This window comes from Chiloscyllium punctatum, chromosome 17 (assembly GCF_047496795.1).
Source record: "Chiloscyllium punctatum isolate Juve2018m chromosome 17, sChiPun1.3, whole genome shotgun sequence".
NCBI lineage: Eukaryota > Metazoa > Chordata > Chondrichthyes > Orectolobiformes > Hemiscylliidae > Chiloscyllium > Chiloscyllium punctatum.
Genome location: NC_092755.1, coordinates 41786588 through 41811975, shown reverse-complemented (window position 1 = coordinate 41811975; position 25388 = coordinate 41786588). Strand labels below are relative to the sequence as shown.

Sequence of the window (25388 nt, the reverse complement as noted above, 5' to 3'; positions counted from 1 at the left end):
TCTAATTTCCTGAGGAGCAAGATGTTAAATAGGTAGTTAGTTCTCTGGCTTTATGGTAGTTGCTTTCCCGCTAATTTTCAAAATGACTAATTGTGGATGTGAAATGCTCAGTACTTAGTATTATTTACAACTCAAGTAGTGAGACAAACCATGTTCATGTGCAGCAAGTTCTGAATAATATTGAGGCTTATATTGAGGTTTATAAACCTCCCCCCCACCCCCCTGGGACACATTAAATTCTTATAATTTTATTGGCTTCCAGGCGTCAAAACAATAAAATTCAAATTGCATTAGCTTCTGGTATCCTGGGCATAATCTGATTGGTTAAATTCGAATTGTTGTCAAAGCAACAACCAAAACTCAGGTACCCATTTAAAAGCCAGTTGTTACATTTGGAACAGACTGACCTTTAGCTGGCAGCTGCAGCTGTACTTTAAATTCAGAAAAGCACTTTCTATCTGAAAGTGACCATACACGCTTTTGATTTTGTAACATTGGGAAAACCATAATAAGTCCTGTGGCTATAGGAGCAGGTTCTGTGTTTTCTGAGGTGAGTTATTTAGCTCTTGACACCACAAAGCCTGTCCATTATCTACAAGGCATCAGTTGAGGGTTTTATTAGAATTTCCCTGAATGGTTTGTTTCTAGTAATACTCAAAGCTCTGCAACATCTAGGACAAAGTAGCCCTCTTGATCAACACCCCAACCACCACCATTCACTCCCTCCAACACCGGTGTACAACGACACTAGGATATACAATAAACTGCACTGCAGCTAATTGCCAAATCTTCTTCAATAGCACTTTCCAAACCTGCGCCCTCTAGTCCCTAGAAGAATAAGGGCAGTAGATATACGGGAACATGACCACCAGAAGTTCACCCCCCAAGCCACACATCACTGTTGCTTCACAGTTACAAGCACTAGGGGAGGTGGGGAGGGGGTCACGGTAGCTCACTGGTTAGCACTGCTGCCTCATAGTGCCAGGGACCCGGGTTCAATTCCAGCCTCGGGCAACTGTGTGGAGTTTGCACATTCTCCCTGTGTCTGCGTGGGTTTCCTCCGGGTGCTCTGGTTTCCTCCCACAATCCAAAAATGTGTAGGTTAGGTGAATTGGCCGTGCTAAATTGCCTGTAGTGTTAGGTGAAGGGGTAAATGTAGGAGAATGGGTCTGGGTGGGTTACGCTTTGGTGGGTCGGTGTGGACTTGTTGGGCCGAAGGGCCTGTTTCCACACTGTAAGTAATCTAATCTAATCTAATCTAATCTAAAAGTATTCACGTGATTTGACCATCTTTTAGAGGAAAATTAGATAAACCACAAAGTTATTAAGGTGCAGAAGGATGCCATTCAGCCCATCACATCTGCACTAACTCTCCCAGCATTTCACGTGAGTTCTATTAATTAATTCTGAACCCTAACTACTTGCTGTGTGAAAACCTCACATTTTCTCACCTCACATTTGCTGCTTTTGCAAAAACACTTTAAATCTGTCCCCTCTGGCTCTCGATCTTACTACAAACAGGAAGAGTTTCTCCCTATCTAATCCAATCAGACTTCTCATGATTTTGAAAGACTGTATCAGATGATTTCAGCTCTTCAAGGAAAACAGAAATATTTGAAAAACATTGAAACAAAGAAAGACACAGGGCTCATTTGTGGAGTGCAGTGAGTGTAGCTGACACACACATAAATGAATGCATTGCAAGTTTGTATATTTCCATGATGGTAGATACCATAGGAGATTCTTGCAGCCAGAGAGGTGGGAGATGAATGGAAATCTGTAATTTACAAACCTGATGGCAATAGTAAACAACATCTAGTTCATACATTATGCACAAAATGTACACAAACCTTCTCCATAGCTTCTTCAACTTGAGTCACATTGGGGAATAGTTGATTGTGAACTCTGGGTTCATTCACAGCTTTCTTAACATTGTAATTAAACCACAGCACGTTCATTATAACCTACAAATATAAGAAGGAACAGTGAATGAATCAAATGACAAGTTAGACTTCCTCACAGTCTCCTAATATTTAGTCATAGAGTCATAAAACACAAAAACAAGCCCTTCAGCCCAACTTGTCCATGCCAACCAAGTTTCCTAAAATTGACTAGTTCTATTTGCCTGAATTTGGTATATATCCCTCCAGATCTTTCCTATTCATGTACCTGTCCAAATGTATTTTAAATGCTGTAACTGTGTCTGCCTTTACCACTTCCTCTGGCAGCTTGTTCCACTTACGCATCACCCTCTGTGTAAAAAAGTTGCCCATTAGGTCCCTTTTAACTATTTTCTCTCCCACCTTAAACCCAGCAAAACCTAAACCCTTTGATTTTGAATTAGGCTATCCTGGGGAAAGACCTTACCTAAGCTATGCTCTTCGTGACTTTGTAAGTCTCTATGAGGTCACCCTTCAGCTTTCCACACTTCAGGGAAAAAAGTCCCAGCCGATCCATCCTCTTATTGAGTTGGCATAGTGGCTCAGTATTTAGCACTGCTACCTCACAGTGCCAGAGACTAGAGTTCGATTCCAGCCTTGGGAAACTGTCTGAATGGAATTTGCTGATTCTCTCCGTACCTGCGTCAGTTTCCTCTGGGTGTTCCAGTTTCCTCCCACAGTCCAAAGATGCGCTGGTTAGGTGGATTGGCCATGTTAAATTGCCCATAGTGTCCAGAGGTTTGCAGGTTAGGTGGGTTCACCATGGAAAATGCAGGGTTAGAGGAATATGGAAGGGGGTGGCTCTGTGTGGGATGCTCTTTGGAGGATTGGTGTGGACTTGATGGGCTGAATGGCCTGCTTTCACACTGTAGGGATTCTAATACTCAAACCTTCCAGTCTCAGTAACATTCTTGTAAATCTTTTTTTACACGCTTTCCAGTTTAATAACATCCTTCCTACAGCAGGGAGACCAGAATTACACATAGTACCTCCAAATATGGCTTCATCAAATGTCTTATACAGTTGCAACATGATGTCTTAACTCTTTTAACCTGTTTCCATGCACTCCGTTTAGATCCTCATATTCCATTAATACATACCAGAGCAGTTGCTGTCGTGATTTTTGTTCCTCCTGATCCTCCCACCACCATTTTCACTGACTTGTTTTTATCAAGTATAATGACGGGGCACATAGAGGATAGAGGTGTTTTACCTATTGAGAAAAGAATATTTTTTAAAGCGTTATGGTCAATTGCATTTAGGAATATGTTTATTAAGTATAATATTGAATACTGGGGCATTGAAAAGTGAATCACACTTCAATTATCATGTGTAGACTTTTTAAAAAGAAATTCTTCCGTGGATGTTGGTATCACAGCAAGGCTAACATTTAGTCGCATCTTTAATTGCCATTAAGAAGGTTCTGCTGTATTAAATTCTTAATGGCTTCGTTCATGTGGTGTATGTTTCCACTGCTGTCACATGACAAAATCAGCTTGTATCAAGGAAATGGGACAGTAAAAAGATATATATTCCCTCCTTGACCTTCAAGACCTGTCTGCGACTTTTGGCATGTTTGACCACATCATTCCCCTCTAACCGTTTCCCAGCTGGTGGGACTGCTCTCACCTGTTTAGATTCTTATCTGTCTAATGGTAACCAGCATGTTGCTTGCAATGCTCATCTCTCTTCCCTCTCTGTTACTCTTATATACTCCAAGGATTTATATTTGACCCCTTCCTATTTCCCAAATACATGCTGCCCCTCAGTAACACCATACAAACAGGATTAGGAATAGGCTATTCAGACCCTTGAGCCTGCTCAACTATTCAATAAGATCAGTGTAATTTGATTGTGCCCTCATCCATATTTCTATCCCTGATAACTGTTCACCGTCTTGCTGAACAAGAAAGGATGAAATAGGCAAACTCAGTTGTCAATCTTCCTTCAAATCTTCTGGGGACTAGTTCCGAAATTGTGAGTCAAGCAACAGTCTGACATAGTCATACTCATGAAATCATACCTCTCAGACAATGTCCCAGACACCACTATTACCAAGCCTGAGTATGTGCTGTTCCGGTGGACATAAAAGGCATAAAAATATCAATTGTTGTATAGGTGCAGCTGCAGTGCTGTGGAGTATAGTTTTTGATCTAGCAGCAAAGAAGGAACACTAATGTATTTCTGAGTCAGTACAGCTTGGTGGGAAACTTGCAAGTCTGCTGTCCCCATGCAGCCCTTATTCTTGCAAGTACTAGAGATGGTGGTTTGCAATGCGCTGGAAAAGAACCTCAGTGGGTTGTTGCTTTACATCTTGCGGTGTAATTGACGGAAAGAGTGAATGTAATAGTCGAGGATGTAGTGCAATTCAATTGATTGTTTTGTCATTGATAGTATTGAACTTCTTGTTAAAGCTGAAACCATTGAAAATGGAGAGTCTCGCTTGTGTCTTTTAGATACTGAACAGCGTTTAGGGTGCCAAAAGGCAAGTCTTGAGCTTAGAATATTCAGCCTCTGAACTGTTCTTGTAGCTGTAGCTTTTAAGTCCTGTTCCAGTTATGTTTCTGGTCAGTGGTAATCCCCATTTGATGTCAAATATCAAGAGCAGGTTGTTAGAATCTCTCCTAATGTGGATGATTATTGCCTTCTAATTGTGTAGTATGAATTCATTTTCTACTCATCCATCTGAGGCTGAATATTTCTCAAGCCTTGTTGAACACAGGCATGAACTGATTCATTATCTCTGGAGATGTGAATGCAACTGAACATTGTGTAATCATCTGCAAACATCTCCACTTCTGAAGGTGTGGTCATTGAAAATGTTTTTGAAAAAAATGGACCTGGCTAATCACAATGAAAAACTTCTGCAGTCTGATTGTCAACCAATAATCATAACAATTTTCCTTTGATGTAGTCCTGACTCAAGCCAGTGAAGACATTTTCCTGATTTTCATTGAATGTCAATTTGACTGAGGCAACTTGACACTACACTTGGTCAAATGTTGCCTTCATGTTAAGGACATGTCTCATCTCTGAACTTCAGATCTTTGATGCTTTTTTGGATGAAGAGGTCTGAAACTGGATGGTTCAGGTTGGTCCCAAACTGAGTACTGATAGACAAGTTATCAGTAAGTATCTTCAGCATTTTCTATAATATTTCCAGTATTATTGTTATTGTTAAGTGTTTTTCATAATACAATTGCTGACATTTCTCCTCATTGTTGATAATTGAAATTAAACTGATGGGTGGTCAATGGCAGATTGGTTTAGTTCTGTCTTTTGTGTTCAGAGCATAATTGGGTAGTTTTCCACTTTGTCATATTGTAATGTTGTACCTATATTGAAACAGCTTAGCTAGATGTGCAAGTCTTGGAGCACAAGTCTTCAACACTAAAGCTAGATGTTGGCCATGGTCCATGTTCATTACTGTATTCAATGTGCTTAGGATTCCTGCTCTTTGGAAAATTATATGGCATCATTCACAAATAGATGTGACAGAACAGCAGAATTTTGATGTGATCTGGAGAATTGTGAGGCTATTTAGTTTGCAATTTGGGATTAGTGGTTACATGATATGTTTCACATGAATCCATGAAAACTTACATTTCCTTATTGAAAATGACACCCATGCAGAGGGACAATTGGAGCTTTTTAGACTGGGTTTGATAGGTTTTTGTCAATTATGGATAACAAGGCATCTGGAAAAATGTTGAGCAATTGGAATTAAAGTCAGCGATATGATTTAAGTTTTTACAAACTCATTCAGAAGATACAAGCATCTCTGGCTAGGTCAGAATTTATTGTCCATTTGCAATTGTCCTTCAGAAGATGTTGCTGAGCTGATTTCTTGAACTGCTGCAGTCCATTTGTTTTAGGGACACCCACAAATGCTGTTAAGGAGGAAGTTCCAAGAATTTTACCCCAACACAGTAAAGGAATTGAGTGGCAGAGCAGGCCTGACTGGTTGAACGACCTTTACTTGTTCTTAACATTCTATAAAAATTGACAAATATAAATGTCATTCTGCTATTTTTAAAGGGTACAAGGGGAAATTTAGGGGACAAAAAATAAATTAGTAACATCTGTGGTTTAGGAATGATTCCCACCTTGGGCAACTGTCTATATGGAGTTTGCACATTCTCCCCGTGTCTGCGTGGGTTTCCTCCGGGTGCTCCGGTTTCCTCCCACAGTCCAAAGATGTGCAGGTTAGGTGAATTGGCCATGCTAAATTGCCCATAGTGTTAGGTGAAGGGGTAAATGTAGGGGAATGGGTCTGGGTGGGTTGCTCTTCGGAGGGTCGGTGTGGACTTGTTGGGCCGTAGGGCCTGTTTCCACACTGTAAGTAATCTAATCTAGATAAGAGTTTATCGTAAAGAATAGAATAATTGAAAAAAACATCTGCCATCAGACACAGACAGCATAGATTTATAAAACTTCAGCACTGTGATCAAGAGTAACTGAGGGAGTGACAATCAGAGGTACGCTGTTTCCCATTTCTGTTGGATCCTACTTCTGCTGGTGGGAGAATAGGGTTGGGAAATGACATGAGAGCAATCCAAATACAACAGGGACAAGGAAACCCAATTTTCTCTGGAGCAAGGCCTTCTAGAACATAGAACAGTACAGCACAGGAACAGGCCCTTCGGCCCACAATATTGCGCTAATCATGACACCAAATCCGTTCTGCCTGCCATTGGTCCAAACCCTCCATTCCTTGCATATTTATATAAGTCCCTTAAATGCCTGTACTGTATCTGCCTCCACCACCACCCCTGACAGTGCATTCCAGACCCCTACCACTCCTTATGTAAAATAACTTGTCCCTCACATCTCCTTTGAACTTTCCCCCTCTAAGCTTAAATGCATGTCCCCTAGCATTAGACATTTTAACTCTCGGAGAAAGATTCCGACTGTCAATCCTATCTATGCATCTCATAATTTTATAGACTTCTGTCAAGTCCCAGCTCAGCCTCTGCTGCTCAAGATAAAACAACCCAAACTCATACCCTGTAAACTAGGCAGCATCCTGGTAAACCTCTTCTGCACCTTCTCCAAAGCTTCCACAAATTTCCTGTAATGTGTAACCAGACCTGAATGCAATATTTTAAAGGTGGTTTAACCAAAGTCTTGTAAAGCTGCAACATGACATCCTGACTCTTGTACTCAATTCCCTGACCAATGCCATATGCCGTATGCTTTCTTTACCACCCTATTTACTTGTGTGGCCATTTTCAGAGAGCTTTGGACTTGAGCCCCAAGATCCCTCTGTATGTCAATGCTGTTTAGTGTCCTGTATACTTTACCTTGACATTTAATCTCCCAAAGTTCAGCACCTCACACATATCAGGATTAAACTCCACCTGCTGTTTCTCTACCCATATCTGCAATTGATTTATATCCTATTGTCTCCTTTGATCACCTTTTAAACTATCCAAAACTCCACCAATCTTTGTATCGCCTACAAACTTACTAACCCACCCATCTACATTTTCATCTATATATCTCACAAACAGCAGAGGTCCCAATATACATCCCTGCGGGACACCAGTAGTCACAGACCTCCAGCCTGAAAACACCCTTCCATCACTACTCTCTGTCTTCGATGAGCAAGCCAATGCGGCCATGTCGCTGTGGTTCCCATGTATCTTAACCTTCTGGATGAGCCTACCATGAGGCACCATGTTGAAAGCCTTACTAAAATCCATGTTAACAACATCCATTGCTCGACCCTCATCAATCATCTTTATCATATCCTTATATTCTATCAAAATTCTATCAAGTTAGTAAGCTTTATCCTGCAGAGTGTGGCATAACATTCTTTTCGGGTATATCCAAATACAGAAAGGGGCAGAAAAGATCGATGGAACTGTAAAGTTCAATCCAATTTAATCTCCTGCCCTTGAAACCTTGATTTGAAAAGTGCTGTCTGTGACACCTTTTTTAAAAATCTGCTTGGAATCTCAATAAATGCTTGTATAACCTCAGTGCTATCACTATATAACTGATGCTGATGGATTGTTTCCATGACTTTATCACAGTGGGATAATATTAGTTCTGAAGAAGTATCAAAATGATAATTCTGTTTTCTCTTGCCAGATGCTGCTAAACCTCTGAGTTTCTCCACAAATTTCTGTTTTTGTTTCAGCATTTGCTGTTCTTTGTTTTATATTAAAATAAGTTCAATATTGGAGGTCTAAGACATTATTAAAGGATTAACGGTTTTTGATGTTAGCTAATGAATACAAATATTAATTTATTTAATTTCTTAAGTAATTGAGGGGACTTAAATGTACTCAATGAACTTTTAGATATTTTCATAAAGTGAAATCTGTATAGATATCTAAAATTTCATTTGATTTCTTCTTAGCATAACTCTGGAGGTCTTCCTACTTAGTGACTTGGCATGAAGGATGCAACAGCAAAGACTGGCATGCTGGCATTGGGGTTATAAGAGGCCATGGGTCATGGGATTGACATGCTTGGGGACGTGCAGAGTAGAATGGGGTTGGCATTGATGTGGGGCATTGACAGTGGATGGGGTCGCAGCTAGAGGGGCAAATATTTAGTACCTCAACTGAGACAGAATCCCAGAGAATTGACCACCTTATAACCAGCTCAGCTTAGCACTCAGTGGCTCCTATGGCAGACTCTGATCAGTTATCAGAGACACCATTTAAAGATCTACCCAGTCTGGTGTTTTAATACCATTCCACTTTTAACACCCTTCTTGTGTTATGCATGCCTGGAACTTCAGAATGTTTTCAGCACTCAGGACAAAAATGAAGTATTTTAATGTAAACACTTTAGATAAAATATTGCTGAATATATGGACTGTACTGTCTAGGAAGACAGTGGGGATGGTAAATGTTGGCATGTTCAAGAAAGAAAGGACAGATATTTGGCAGGGGTACGGGTACGAGTAATAGAATAACATTGGGCTATTTAAACTAAACTGTGTGTCACCCCTTACTTATTATTCTCTTTTACCCATCTATCATATGATGATATATCACATCTTATCCTTAGTTTCTCCATTTAAAAGGAACAAGTTGTGGTTCAATACGAACAGCATGCATTCAAGACCAATGCTTTATGCTGAAGCACTAAAGCTAAGCTGATGGTGTATTGTTCTCTAGCCGGCCTTTTAGGTAGTTGTGAAGCATTATATAACACAACTTGAAGAGAAAAAGTATTTTCAACAGTGTCCCATTCAGTTTTTAAATACATAGTATTCATAAAAGCAGTTTATCTTGCTATTCCATGTCAGTTTTTACAGGAACTGGCTGTATTTTTTCTGCTACTTTTTCTGCACTGCAATGGTGACTTCAAATCAAAAGTACTTCTTTGCTTAAAGATGCTTCACATGGTCCCAGTGACATGAAAATTGATATCAAGTTACAAGGTAGCCTTTCTTTGAAATAAGCAGTGACAGTAAAGTGTTCAAACTAAGTTATCTCAGCTGCTGCTGTGATGGAATTAAGCTAACGTGGAATGTATAAAATATGTTAAAACCTTCCCTGTAGGTTGTTAACCTACAGAATGTATTTTTTACTCATTGTTGGAACATTTGTATTTGTATTTTTTGATATATCTGAACTTTTTTTTGCATTAACATCCCAAAAGAAGGTAGCTATGTTTTTGAAAGCGGTTTAAAAACAGAGTAATAAGTAAGATTAAGATGAAATATTCCATTTGAAGAGTCACCAGCATTGAAATAGTGAGCTGAGTGGTCTCTTTCTGAGCTGTAACTTTGATGCTTCACTCTACAATTTGAAAAGGTGGCGGAAGCAAACTCCATCATAACTTTGAAAAGGGAGGAAAAGATTTCAGGACTCCAAGAAAAAAGTGCAAGGGAATGGGACTCATTGGATAGCCCTGTCAAAAGCTGACACAAGCATGATTGACTACACAGCCTCCTTCTCTTCTTTAAGATTCTAATTTTTTAGTGTGAAAAACATGCATGTCTCTTTAAGCAAGATTATAGTCTAGCAGCACTAAGTTTAATTTCCGTTGTTTGAGTCTACTGATCAAAACAGACCTGGCATGATGAAGTTGGCTGGGGAAGGTGGAACATCAAACCCATTCAGAATGCCTGGTGAAGAAAAGTCATCCATTTCATTATTGAAAATGATTCCATTTTTGCTGGTCCTCACCTTTGACCCAAAGCTGCAAAACAACAAAAATAAGACTTTATTTTAATAACACCAAAGATTCCTTATTCCATCCATTCATTATATAGAAACAGCACTCATTTATGTCTCAGTGTTCAACACCCACCCAAAGACAGATTAATACCAATTATCGCTACTTACTTTCATGCAAGTATTTTAAAATCCATAATCTATATGAATGATTTGAATTTGAATATAATATTCCCAAGTTTGTAGATGACAGTAAATTAGGTACGAGTGAAAGCTGTGTAGATTAGATTACTTTAGATTAGATTACTTACAGTGTGGAAACAGGCCCTTCGGCCCAACAAGTCCACACCGCCCCGCCGAAGCGCAACCCACCCATACCCCTACATCTCCCCCTTACCTAACACTACGGGCAATTTAGCATGGCCAATTCACCTGGCCTGCACATCTTTGGACTGTGGGAGGAAACCGGAGCACCCGGAGGAAACCCACGCAGACAAAGGGAGAATGTGCAAACTCCACACAGTCAGTCGCCTGAGGCGGGAATTGAACCCAGGTCTCTGGCGCTGTGAGGCAGCAGTGCTAACCACTGTGCCACCGTGCCGCCCACCAGATTTAGAGGATTTAGAGAGGCAAATGAATGAGCAAAAATTTGGCAGTTGTAACATAATGGAGTGAAATATGAGGTTATCTATTTTGATAGGTGGATCATGTTCTAAGAGACAGCATATTTTCATTTTTTGGGCAATAAAATGAAATGGAAGTTGGACAGCTTTAATTATAGAGTCATACAGAAAATTTTGCAACTTGAAAAATAGGCAAAGCACCATTGAGTTGTGCCACACAATTTTGTGCTCTCGAAACAAAAAGTGGGAATTGGGGGGGGGGGGGGGAAGTCAATACTGAACAATACCAGGTATCTTTCAAGTTGAAGAAGTTCTGTCTGGTAACCACTTTGATTTGTTGAGTGTCAAATTGAGTGCAAAACGCCAAGAACATGAGAGAGTGAAAACATCTAGCATCCTCTCTTTCTATGGGCAAAAAGGCAGAAAACAGCAGAAAGTTTGAAAGAAAGGATTCACAAAAGGGAAGACCTAAGTACTTGAGCAACCACTGAATTGAACAATGATCATAACCATACAGACAACATCATCTCACCATTGCAAACACCAAAAGGAGTATGAGAGAAAAAACACTTTCCACTTTGTGGTCTGGTCTTTTTTTGTTCAGAAGTCATTTTTTTCCATGCACAGTATATTTGTTAAATTGTTTGGGCTGAATTCTATCAGACATCACTGAAATGTCAATTTTGATGGGTTTTGAGGAGGGTTTCTCTCCTAGCAAGACTTCACCACTTTCTCTGAAATGCATTTCATTCGCTGCGCACAGTGCCTTTACGGTGCCCTGCTAAGCCTTACTTTCTTCTTGCACGTCCAGTGCAGAGTCCACCAGCTCACCAAACAGTTTTTCGATTTTATATCTGACATAAAAAATCAGAAGTTACGAACAACATCTCATCTTTTGCCTGGGCAGCCTGCAGGGCAAAGGACTCAACATTGAGTTCTCCAATTTCAAATAACCTCCCTTCCTATCCCTGATTCCCTTCCCAGCCCCTCCTTTCATTCCTCTGACTGACCCTTCCTTCCTGCTACCAACCGGATTCGTTTCTCCCATCAACCTACCTGGTCACTCACTCTACCTATGTACATTATCCCTACCTCACCACCTTGCCCCTCTCCCCACCCAAAACGTTCCCCCATCATTTTTCTGCTCCTCGGATGCTGTCTGACCTGTTGCGCTTCTCCAGCACCACACTCTCAACTCTAATCTCCAGCATCTGCAATCCTTACTTTCGCCCATTTGACCCAATTGGTCTATTCTGTTGTTTATCGTCTTTTGATCTTACTTCATTTCATCCTGTCAGCATATCCTTCTCCCTTTCTCCCTCAGGTACTTTATTAGTTTCCCTGAAAGATATCTATGCAATTCCCCTTGAATAAAGTGAGGACTGCAGATGCTGGAGACCAGAGTTGAAAAATGTGGTGCTGGAAAAACACAGCAGGACAAGCAGCATCTGAGGAGCAGGAGAATCGAAGTTTTGGGCATAAGCCCTTCTTCAGGAACGTCGATTCTCCTGCTCCTCGGATAATGTGGTGTTTTTCCAGCACCGCATTTTTAATTCCCCTTGAATAGCAAGCTCCAGACTTCAACAGTCTTGGGGGTACTATGGTTTTTCCTGACTTCTTTATGATGTTTATTGGTAATTATCTCATATTTATGAAACTTTAGTTTCATACACGAGCAGATGTGAAGACATTTATATATCTCCTACATTATATATTCCCCTATATTTATATGTCAGGGAATGGGTCTGGGTGGGTACGCTTCGGCGGGTCGGTGTGGACTTGTTGGGCCGAAGGGCCTGTTTCCACACTGTAAGTAATCTAATCTAATCTCTCCTATTAAGAATTTACCATCTCAGATTTTAAAAGTCACACTTTCTCATTCTTGGAGAAAAGGGCCTCTATCTCTTTTTCGATAATTATAACCTACAGTTTTAGAATAAATCTTCTTTGCATGTTCTCTTGTGACTCTATCTTCTTTTTGTAATATGGAGACCAGAAATGTGCACAGTACTCTAAATGTGAATAGATGATACCACTCTGTACCAATTGCAGCCCATGGAGGCACACTAGCTCAACTGCATTACTACTCAAAATATTTTGCCTGCAACTCCTCAGTTCACCTGTAACACAGCAGGATCAATAGTCATATTTTAATTTAATTGCTGCCTCTTTGTCTTTAATTAATTCAGTGGTGCTAGCATTGCTAACTCACTGAGGTCAGGAGCTGAATGGTCCTGGCACAACCCATGCTGAATATTAGTAAACAGGTTACTCCTTTCCACTTGGTAGAACTGCCAATATCCTCCTTCAAAATCTGTTGATGATTGAGAATAGACGGATAGGGTGGTATTTGGTTGGGTTGGGTCTGCTTTTTGTGCACAGGGCAATTTTCTGTGTTGTCAGGTAGATGTCAGTACAGTAACGGTACTGAAACAGCTTGACCAAGATTCTTCATCCTATGTTGAGAAGAACTAGGTAGATAGTAATAAGGAGATAGACTGAGTCAGAAAGGGGTAGATATGGAAAGCCAAATCAGAGGTGGTGGGACCCAGTGCATACAGATATGAATGAAGAATGATACTCCATAGGCCATTATGGGAGCTTCAGACAGGTGAATGTTAGGTAAAGTCCTATAAGAACTATAATATGAAAGTACTTGCAATGAAAAAGCAACTTCAATGGCAAAAGTATAACCTAAGAATTCTACAGCTGACTAAATACTTCTGATCTATAGTCACTGTCATTATGTAGTAAATGATAAAAGGTAAAGTTATGGTGACTGACAAGTGTAGGGAATCATCATTCTCTTTCCTTTATTCTTTTGTGGGATTATTTCTCTATCTTCCCTTATTACAGCTCCTGTTGTGGCTAAAAAGAGCTATGGAAAAGTTCATATACCAAATGATTCACCCCATTACTCTCTCATGCCCAACTTCAGCAGGACCAAGAAGAAACATCAAGGGGAAGACGCAAATAGAGATATTATCACCGTGAATGAATATTTTAAGACCAGTAATCTCTTACTATAAATTAATGGTGCTGGTTACTGACACTGCGCTGCCATCCTCTGCTACAAGGGACAAATGGGATGTCCCATGACCATCGGTGGTGTAGAACTCAGGCTCATAGTATCCTATAGGATGTGTTGTATTGTCTGTGATTTTACTCCACAGCTTTGTCGCGAAATACTCTGAAGTCATATTGGAAATAAGCTGTTAGTGAAAAGAATCCAAAGAATAAAATGATTAGTATAGAAAAGTGAATCTCTCTCTTCAGAAATTAAGATTTCAATGCTGTCTAGGCTAAATGGATCAAAGTCTCTCTATCTTCTAAATGTTCAGGTTTTCCATAAAATGGGCTTGTGAAGGCTCAACCTAAAGTGCAAAAACACACAAGTCAAATTTAAAGGTTCAGTCTCAGGACAGAGGATAGTTGATGTTAGAAATGTGGTGTCACACAGGATAGTCAGATATGCTTCTCTGACAGTAACCTGAGGCATGTCAGTAAGGCAGTGTTCAGTTTGTGCAGCAAGTTCCAGCAACTGGTGCACATCATTTCAGAAACTAGGCTGCTTCTTCAGAGAGGATTCGCAGTGAGAGCTTCTTCAAGGAAGGCATCCTTGCAAGAAGGGCTCATACCCGAAACATCAATTCTCCTGCTCCTTGGATGCTGCCTGACCTGCTACGCTTTTCAAGCAACACATTTTCAGCTCTGCTTCTTCAGAGAATCATAATGGGCTACTATGATTCTATGAATGTTTCTAAACGAAGGCACAGAAACTTGAACCCTTTCAAGTTTCACAACATCTTTCCGATAAGAAGTCAGAATTGCACGCATTATTCCAACAGTGGCCTAACCGATGTCCTGTACAGCTGCAACATGACCTCCCAGCTCCTGTACTCAGTACTCTGACCAATAAAGGAAAGCATACCAAACATCTTCACTATTCTATCTATCTGCGACTCCACTTTCAAGGAGCTATGAACCTGTACTCCAAGGTCTTTGTTCAGTAATATTCTCTCGGACCTTACCATTAAGTATACAAGTCCTGCCCTGATTTGCTTTCCCAAAATGCAGCACCTCACATTTATCTGAATTAAACTCCAACTGCCATTTCCTAGCCCATTGGCCCATCTGATCAAGATCCTGTTGTAATCTGAGGTAATCTTCTTCGCTGTCCCCTAGACCTCCAATTTTGGTGTCATCTGCAAACTTACTAACTATACCTCCTATGCTCACATCCAAATCATTTATATAAATGACAAAAAGTAGAGGACCCAGCACCGATCCTTGTGGCACTTCACTGGTCACAGTGGAATCTGAAAATAAACCCTCCACCACCACCCTCTGTCTTCGACCTTTTGAGCCAGTTTTGTATCCAAATGGCTAGTTCTCCCTTTGTTCCGTGAGATCTAACCTTGCTAACCAGTCTCCTATGGGGAGCCTTGTCAAATGCCTTACTGATTCCCTATAGTGTGGAAACAGGTCCTTCAGCCCAATAAGTCCACACCGACTCTCCGAAGAGCAACCCACCCAGGTCCTGGGGATTTATTCACCTTTATGTGTTTCAAGACATCCAGCGCTTCATCCGATGTAATATGAATGTTTTTCAAGGTTTCACCATCTATTTCTCTACATTCTCTATCTTCCACATCCTTTTCCACAGTGAATACTGATGCAAAATACTCATGAAGTATCTCCCCCGTTTTCTGCAGCTCCACACAAAGGCCGCCTTGCTGATCTTTGAGTGGCCCTATTCTCTCCCTAGTTACCTTTTTTGTCCTTCATGTATTTGTTAAAAACCCTTTGGATTCTCCTTAATTCTATTTGCCAAAGCTATCTCATGTCCCCATTTTTCCCTCCCAATTTCCCTGATTTCGAGTGAAACATTTTAATCTAGGCAAGATTCTAGTGAATCTCTTCTATACTCTCTCAAATGCAATCACATCATTTCTGTAGTGTGACAACCAAAACTGCAGACAGTACTCTAGTGGTGGTCTAATGAACATTATAAATGAAAACTGAAAGAACTGTGAACACCTGAAATCAAAAACAAAAACAGAAATTGCTGAAAAAGCTCTGCGCGTCTGGCAGCACCTGTGAAAAGAAACCAGAGTAAACATTTTGGGTCTGGTGACCCTTCCTCAAAACATTTTAAATAAGCCACCGTCATAACCTTGCTTTTGTATTTAATGCATTGATGAAAAATGACATATGTCTTTTTAACTGCCTTATCTAGTTGTCCTGCTGCCTTTTAAGGATCTATGGATATGCACACCACAGTCACTCTGATTCTCTATACACCCCTTATCTTGTTATTCCACCCAAAGTACATTTTTCAGGATTAAATTCCATTTGCTCTATTAAACCCACCTAATCAATCCATCTATTTGTCCTGTAAGCTCAGGCTTTCCTCCTCAATATTTACCACACCAGCAATTTTCCTGCCATCTGTAAACTTACTGATCAAGCCTAGATCATTGATGTGCTTAACAAACAGCAAGGGATCCAGCATGAACCCTGTGATACTCTACTTGACAAAGGCTTCCAGTCACAAAACATCCTTCGACCATTACCCTCTGTTTCCTGACACTAAGCAAATTTTGGACACGATTTGTCAAATGGCCCTGGATCCCTATGGGTGCTTAGCTTCTTAACGAGTCTGTCATATGAGACCTTGTCAAAAGTCTTACTGAAGTCATCAACTGCATTACACTCACCTGCATCTCCTCAAACAATTCAAACAAATTTGTTACATAATCTTCCATTTAAAAAACCATGCTGACTATCCTTGATTAATCATTGTCTTTTCAAGTGGAGATTGATTTTGTCTCTCAGAATTGTTTTCTAGTAATTTCCAACTGTTTCCAATGTTAGATTCACTGGCTAGTTGTTTCTTGAATTATCCCTACCATAGAACTTGAATAATGGTACCATATTAGTTGTGCTCCTCTGGCCAAGGTTTTGAAAGTTAATGTCAGAGCTCTTGTCTCCCACAGCAATGTTCTCACTTAAAACCTTAACTGTCTTCCAGCTCCACATACAGATTGTCACTTTAATCCCTTGAGTTAATTATCAATGAATTTGGTGTCTCCAATCAATCTTACAAACCCATCACATAGTTCTGGGAAGCCCAGAAGATGACGGAAGAAACTTCAGTACTTTTCCAGTCTCATATGCATATGATTACCTAGACATGGCCTAACACACACTCATGGACATTCAAGGTGGGACAGGAATGAATGACAATTCAGTTAGCATGCAGTGTGACTGTACAAGATGAAGTTGTTGCAATTAACTGAACAACATTAGGCTGATAGTTTACCTCAGTCATGTTGACAAATAATGGGTCTCCCATCAAGCTTCTCTTTGCATACCCAAATTTAAATGCTTCAACTATTCGATGATATGTCAAGGCTCTCTTTTCCGGGGAAGAAACACTATCTGAAGTAAAACTATAACCTGTAAATGAAAAGCAAATTGAGATAAAACATGGGAATGCAATTATCTAACTAAATTCCACTAATAATCCAAGTAATTTGGGATAAAGATCTGTGCCATTTTAATGTGAGATCAAAACATTAATGAAGTGCAAGTAAGTTCTACTAATTTGGATAGAAGCCAATGTTCCAACATTCTTATTACATGAAAGGAAATTCAGGTACATTAGTCTTACATCAGAAGGTAATAATTGATCACCGAGAGAGTTTCCCGGATAAAATAATCTGTTAAATGAGAGTCAACACATTTTCTGAAAGGAGAGATCCTATCCACTGTCCCACATGAAACAACTTCTCCGTTTGATTCGGAAAGTAACTTGACTGATTGCCACAGTCACAATCCCAGTCATACTTCCCTACTATTGGTGTGCCAGAGGCCAAGGGCTATAATGGTTCATGAAGACACTTCACCAATGCCTTTTCAGGAAACTTTAAGGATGGACAGTCAATGTTGGCAAAGCCAGCAATCCCCACATTCCATGAGTGAATAATAAATAAAGGAAAGCTGTATCCTATGTCCCCATGAGAGTTTGTGTGGACCCATATTAAAAGTTGGCCAGTAGCATTGTAGATGTAGACAAACTACTTCCAGTGGAAAACAAACAAGTACCTCAGCAGAAGGAGCATCGAACTAATTCAAGGACTTGTACTACCAAAGCCATGACTTAAAATAGGACAGTTTTTAATTTGGATACATCATATAGAACATAGAATAGTACAGGCTCTTCAGCTTACGATGTTGTGCCGAGCATTTATCTTGATCTAAGATCAATCTAACCTACATACCCCTCAGTTTTCTGCCATCCATGTGCTTGTCCCTAATGTCTCTGACTCTACTACCACCACTGGCAGTGCATTCTATGCACCCACCACTCTGTGTAAAGAACCTACCTCTGAAATCTCCCTCCTGGAGATTTCTTCCTCCTATCACCTTAAAATGATTACTCCTCGTGACAGCCTTTTCTGCCCTGGGGAAAAGTCCATCCATGCATGTCTCTCATGTATGCCTCTTCATTTCCTTGTACACCTCTATCAAGTCACCTCACTTCCTTCTTGTCTTCAATGTTAAAACACCCTCCCTCACTCAACCTCTCTTAATAAGACAAGCCCTCCAATCCAGGTAGCATCCTGGTAAATCTCCTCTGCACCCTCTCTAAAGCATCTACATCTGTTGCCTAATGAGGCAACCAGAATTGGACACAATATTCCAAGTGTGGTCTAATCAGGGTTTATTAGAGATGCAGCAAAACCACACGGTTCTTGAACTCAACCCCCTGCTAATGAAAGCCAACATAGCATACATCTTCTTAACAACCCTATTAACTTGGATGGCAAGTTTGATGGATCTATGCACACTGACCTCAAGATCCGGCTGTTCCTCCACACTGCCAAGAATCCTGACTTTAACATTGTATTCAGCATTCAAATTTGACCTTCCAAAATTAATCACTTTGTATTTATCCAGGTTGAACTCCATCTGCCAATTCTCAGCACAGCTCTGTATCCTGTCACTGTCCTATTGTAGCCTGCAACAGCCCTCCACACTATTTACAACACCATCGACCGTTTTGTCAATGGCAAACTTTCTAACAAAGCCTTCAACTACTCCATCCAAGTCATTTATAAAAACTACAAAGAGCAGAGGCCCAAGAACAGATCTCTGCGGGACACCACTGGTTGCTGATCTCCAGGCGAAATATTTACCATCCACTACCACTCTCCAATTCTGTATTCAGACAGCCCAATTTCCCTGTATCCCATACTCTGAACTTTCTGAATGAGTGTATCGTGGGGAACCCTGTCAAATGTTGTACTGAAATCCATCTATAGGGAGGAGAAAGTGAGGACTGCAGATGCTGGAGAACAGAGTCAAAAAGTGTGAAGCTGGAAAAGCACAGCCGGTCAGGCAACATCTGAGGACCAAGAGAGTCAACGTTTCGAGGATAAGCTCTTCATCAGGAATGTTCCTGATGAACGACTCTCCAGCTCCTCAGATGCTCCCTGACTGGCCGTGTTTTTCCAGCACCAGACTTTTTGACTGAAATCCATATACACCATATCCACGGCTCAACCTTGGTCAACCTGTTATTGACAAACTAGTTGTATTTGTTGGCTGAATTTCTAAAATAAGCATCTCAACTTCTGAATCAACTAGGAGACAAAGCAAAATATATTTGCTTTTAAAAATGTATGTTTTCTGTGCAGAGTGAAGTTCTGAGATCCTGCTCTCCCATGTTGTGCTAATTCCTTTTCCAGTTGGAATAAGGTGGTGGAAATGTTGCACTTTCAGCACCCAATGCTCTCCCAATTGAACTCGTTTGGGAGATATTCAGAGGCAATAGCAAATGGCTGACTAGGGATAGCTCATTCTAATCTTGTGTTTGCATAATAAGAACTCTGCCTCTTTTTATGACTTGGAGATGCCAGTGTTGGACTGGGGTGTACAAAGTTAAAAATCACACAACATCAGGTTGAAGTAGGAGTGGTGCTCTGAAAACTAGTGTGCTTCCAATTAAACTTGTTGGACTATAACCTGGTGTTATGTGATTTTTATCTTTTTATGACAATTGCATTCTCACATCCAGGCTGCGCTTTCACAATCATAATGGTGAAAGGACCAATGAACATGAGCTACCTTCTAACCAATCGCTGGGCTGCCTGTACAGATGCATGGTGTACCACCAAGCTGCTGAAAATTCCACTTTTAACTGAAAGGATCAACTTTTTTAAAAACTCTTCCATCACTCCCTTTTGACATTTCCCATGACGAGTACTGTTCTCCACCAATGATCTTTGGAAATGATCCACCTGAACCAATTAGATACTGGAGTTCGCCATTCAGGGTCTCTGAAGGCTCACCTGCCATTCAGTTAGGTCATTGCTGACCTATATATTATTTGCTTTTATTAACTTCCATTGTCTTTCTTTGATTTTGTAAACCTTGATACCCGCCTAGCAATCTATCCATTTAGGCATTGACGTTTTCAATTGACCTGCCTTTAGTAGTTTGTTTAGAGAAGACTGTTCCAGATTTCCACAATATTTTGTTTGAAGAAGTAGCTTCTGACATCATCCCAATGAATTTAGTTCTAAAGCTGTGGTTACAGTTCTATGTTCTGCCCAGTCCCACCAGACGGAATCATTTTTCTCTCGATATGAGCCTGAGCAGTGTGGTTGGCTGCACACTAGGGCAAGATTGTGCTTTCCAAATACTGGAGAGATTAGAACCTAGAACATAGAACATTACAGAGCAGTATAGGCCATTCGATCTTATCCTACATTATTCCATTTTCATCCAAGTGTTTATCCAATGACCATTTAAATGCCCTTAAAGTTGGCGAGTCTACTACTTTTGCAGGCTGGGCGTTCCATGCCCCTACTACTCTCCGAGTAAAGAAACAATATCGGACATCTGTCCTATGAGTATCACCCCTCAATTTAACATTATGTCCCCCCAGGCTAGTCATCACCATCTGAGGAAAAAGGCTCTCACTGTTTACCCTGCCTAACCCTCTGATTATCTTATATGTCTCAAATTAGTTATGGCTATTTATGCATAAATATTACAGCAACCATTAGGTGAGGGCAGGCACGTGGTTAAACATAATCTGAGATACCTATCTTGCCTTGCAGATTCATTAAGGGTCATGAAGTTGCTGAATTTCAGCAGTATATGCAAACTAAACTCACTTCCAGATTAAAAAAAGACCTTGATCATTTTAACCATTCATTAATCAGTGTGTTTGATGTTTATTACTGCCTGACAACCTTTCTGGCAGTAACAACAGTTATCATCATGTGAGGTATTAGTACTTGGAAATTCTAAAAGCAGCTATTTAAACTATTTTTTAAACATTGTCTTTTTTTCTCTCTGAATCATTTCGTATCTGATTTGCCATTGAATTGATCCATTTAAGTTACACTTGCTTCTCAGTCTTTCTGATTGTATTTGTTCAATAATTTAGTTATGTAGTTTCTTATTCATTCAGTCAGGTACCAGATTCCATATTTCCTTCATTGTAGTGGGAAAGAAACCAGAATTTGGTTGTTTGGATATTGTTCTCATTATTTTACAAGGATTTAATATTTCAATGCAGAGCAAATCAGTAAACTGTTGCCTCTGACAGTTGCTGGTCGATTGAATACTTTCCTGATCCAGATTTTTCAGCAGCTGGGTATCTGGGTGGATGGGTTTACCTCTGCATATTTAAGCTTATATCAAAACATGTAAAAATGTATTTAGATTTGAAAAGCCATGGCTTATGTATTGTGACAAGTTTAGTTCATATTTGCCGTATGAAGCAGTCAAATCCTTGCCATTCGTGTTGTATCAGACAGGTGAAGTCTTTCTTCTTTGTGAAATTAATGACACAGCAGCACAACTTGAGCATTTTAAAGATATTTAACCACATGCCTGCTCCTTGCATGAAGATGCTGTACCATTTATGCACAAATAATGCTGAGCACTGTGTTGTTACTATAGAAACATAGGAACAAGACAGGAAGTAGGCCATTCAACCATTCAAGACTGCTCTACCATTCATTACAATCATGGCTCATCCTCTCTCTCAATGCCATATTCCTGCTTTTAAAATCTTAACAAGTTATCAATCTTTTTCATTGATGTAGTCAGTAGCTTGGCCTCCACAGCTTTCTGAGATAGTGAGTTCCATTGGTTGACTACCTTCTGGGGGAAGAAATTTCTCCTCATCTCAGTCCTAAATGACTACCCCTGTGATCCCTGTTATCCAATCAACCCAGTGGAAACACCCTCCCCACATCTAGTCTGACTAACGACAATGACAGCATAAAGTATGCAATGAAGTCAGCAAGTAGTTAAGAAGGCAACTGGGATTTTGGCCTTTATTGCCAGGAGGTTGAAGTTTAAAAACAGGAATGAGAGGTGATCTTATTTAGACATACCAGATTCTGAGGAGGCTTGACAGGGTAGATGTTGAGAATAAAAGCAAAATATTGCAGATGCCAGAAGTCTGAAGCAAACACAGTGCTGGAGAAACTCAGCAGCATTTGTGGAGAGAGAATTTGAGTTAATGTTTCAAGTCCAATATGATTATTTATTATGTTCTTGTGATCAATTCCTGTTCACCTGATTCTGAGACCTTCAGTGTATTTCTGCAATTGTCTCAGTAGGGATTACAATGACAATAATTCAGCAGGTCAGATCTTGATATTGATTTTAATTAAGAGATGGATTATCATAATTAGCTGTTGAACCTTTTCAAGCAGTTATCCCTGGAGTTGCTTAAAAGCCCCAGTGAGTTATGACAGGATTGAATTAATACAGTCATTGCTTGAATTTCTACCGATAGTGCTGGTACATTGTGGATGTGTGTTTTGCGCATTCAGCAAATTCAAGCCATGGTGCATTGATTTTGTGGTTCCTGAAAGCAATATCATTTTGGATTCAGTATTCTTTCCTCACCTTCTCCACCTACCCTCTCTTCCCTCCAATACAAAAACTGCTACTAACAGAATAGCTCAGCTGTCCCTGCCACTTAGTCACAAGCCCCGAAGGAAGCATGTTAGCCATCATGGGGAAAGATTTTCTTTTCATCTTTAATTGTTTTTTTCTGTTCTGCATCCCTGTATCCATTTAAATAAGACTGTTCAAAATAAAGCTGTATTTTATAAACTTAAAATTGAAATTCAATTATGAGAAATCTAATTGTAATTTTGCAGCCATTAAGCAACAATGACTCCACTTGGCTCCACTTCCAAACAGTACAACTTGCTTTGTTTCTCGTTCATTGCCTTGATGTGTTAAAGTATTCGCTGAGAAATTTTTTTTTCTGGAGCAGCGAGGAGAGAGGGAGAGAGGAGTCGGGGGCTGGCAGGGTGTAAGTTTCCCACTTAAAAAGGACTTACCTCAAGAGTCAGGCCTTTTTGTTTCGCAGCAGCAAGAGCTGGGAATAGTTGGGAATACCTTGTGAATAGTTGGAGCGCACACTGAGCAGGAGAGGACACGGCACTGCTGAGTAAGTGAAGTAATATATTTGGAAGTGCATCCAACTCCAGTTCCTTGAAAACCGCGTTAGGGAACTGGAGCTGGAGCTGGATGAGCCAATATTTTTAAAACTGAACAAGCTAATATCATGTCAGCAGAAAAAATAAGCTTTGGATAGAAGTACATCATTGGTTACCGATATATTTTAATCCATACATGCCCAGTTTAAAATAATGTTCAGCAAATATTTTGAGTAAACTCCTTTCTTGGTTCATGTGTGATGTGAATAAGGTTACTGTCTCTTGACTACCTTGAAAAGCAGTCTGTGACAAGGATATGTAGGCAAAGGTAATGGAGTTCTTTTGAGTAAACATCAGAAGTTAAAATTGCAATGTCAAACACAGAGATCCCAATGCTTTAGGTACCTTTTAATATCTTTGAAGAAAGGATTTAAAAAAGGCATGGGGGCCTTTTGTGTACACAATGTGGTTCGTGTGTGGAATGAACTGCCAGGGAAAGTGGCGGATGCAGGTAGAGTTACAACATTTAAAAGATAAGTTCATGAATGAAAAGGTTTGGAAAGATGTGGGCCAAGTACAGAGAGGTGGGACTAGTTTAGTTTGAGAATATGATCAGTGTAAACTAATTGGACTGAAGGGTTTGTTTCCATGTTGTATGACTGTATGGCTCTATGTCTTTATGAAGCTGTCTCATCACATCCTCAAAGAACTCAATAAAGCTTGTGAGGCATGATCAGCCCCTCACAAAGCCATGCTGACTATCTTTAATAATCTTTAATATATAACATATATAAATCCAATAAAGAGATGGGAGTAGAAATATTTCTTAAGGGCTTTGGATTTGGAAAAATTTGGATGTAAGGAATTCCCTAGGTGAGCTGAAGCAGTGCATTGGTGGAAATCTACTGAGTAGAATGATGCAAGGTTTGTACTGAGTCCCTGTATTCCTAATTTACAACGATGCCTGGATTCAGAAATAAAACTTTATATTTAAACAAAGTACAGTTGACCCTAAATTAAGAAAGCAGTTGATTACTAAGGCACCCAAAGAACTGTGGTAGCAGCGAGTCAAGATTTGTAGATGAAATTCAGTCTAGATAAATAATGATTCTAAGTGTAGCTTTTCATTTTATGTGTAATCCAGAATAAAGTTATAAAGCTTATACAGCATGGAAAGAGGTGCATTAGCCCACCATATCTATGCTGGTCATAAAAAAAAAGATCTATTCTGAGCCAATAATCCGTCAGTTGCCCATAGTATTGCCCATTGTATGCTATGGCATTTCAAGAGTTTGTCTAAAAAGCTTTTAAATGTCTTCAGGGTTCCTGCCTCCACCATTCTTTTTAGGCAGTGAGTTCCAGATACACACAACCCTCTGAGTGAAAACATTTTTCCTCAAATCCCTTCTAAACCTCCTGCCCCTCGCAAGTAAAATTGTGCACCGAATTATTGACTTCTCACTTTGAGGAAAGGTTTCTCCCTAACTATTCTATGCAGCTCAGCTCAATCAGATCCCCCCCCTCAGCCTCCTTGCTCTAAGGAAAATAACCCTTCTCTTCAAAGCTGAACAACCCCAGCCCAGGCAATATCCTGATGAATCTTTGGCGTACCATCTCCAGTGCAATCACATCCTTCCTATAATTAGATTAGATTACTTACAGTGTGGAAACAGGCCCTTCGGCCCAACAAGTCCACACCACCCCGCTGAAGCGCAACCCACCCATACCCCTACATCTACCCCTTACCTAACACTACGGGCAATTTAGCATGGCCAATTCACCTGACCTGCACATCTTTGGACTGTGGGAGGAAACCGGAGCACCCGGAGGAAACCCACGCAGACACGGGGAGAATGTGCAAACTCTACACAGTCAGTCGCCTGAGGCGGGAATTGAACCCAGGTCTCTGGCGCTGTGAGGCAGCAGTGCTAAGCACTGTGCCACTGTGCCGCCCAATGTGGCAATGAAAACCAATATTCCAGCTGAGCCTGACCTAGCATTAAATACAGCCATTATAAGCTCCCTGTTCTTGTGTTCAATTCCTCAACTTCATGGCTCTGAACTGGTTCCAGGAGTAGCAGTGAGAAACCCTAGAGAAATAGCAGGTTGAACAGTTTTCAGTCCCATTAAACAGCAGCAACGACGGGTCTGACAATGTAAAGCCTTACTCAACAGTCTTTGAACTGAATGGACAACCAT

The 25388-nt window shown here is 40.3% G+C and overlaps 1 protein-coding gene across 2 annotated transcripts in view; it reads right to left on the bottom strand.

Annotated features, from left to right (window-relative positions):
• Positions 1-25388, bottom strand: part of LOC140487759 (glutathione hydrolase 1 proenzyme-like) — a 142556-nt gene that overhangs the window by 7376 nt on the left and 109792 nt on the right. For both annotated transcript variants that reach the window (XM_072586992.1, XM_072586991.1), the window contains exons 8-12: positions 17030-17166; positions 13729-13916; positions 9979-10106; positions 3041-3153; positions 1851-1964 (exon numbers count right to left, since the gene is read on the bottom strand). In XM_072586992.1, coding sequence (XP_072443093.1) covers positions 1851-1964; positions 3041-3153; positions 9979-10106; positions 13729-13916; positions 17030-17166 — 680 coding nt within the window. The remainder of the gene's footprint in view (positions 1-1850; positions 1965-3040; positions 3154-9978; positions 10107-13728; positions 13917-17029; positions 17167-25388) is intronic.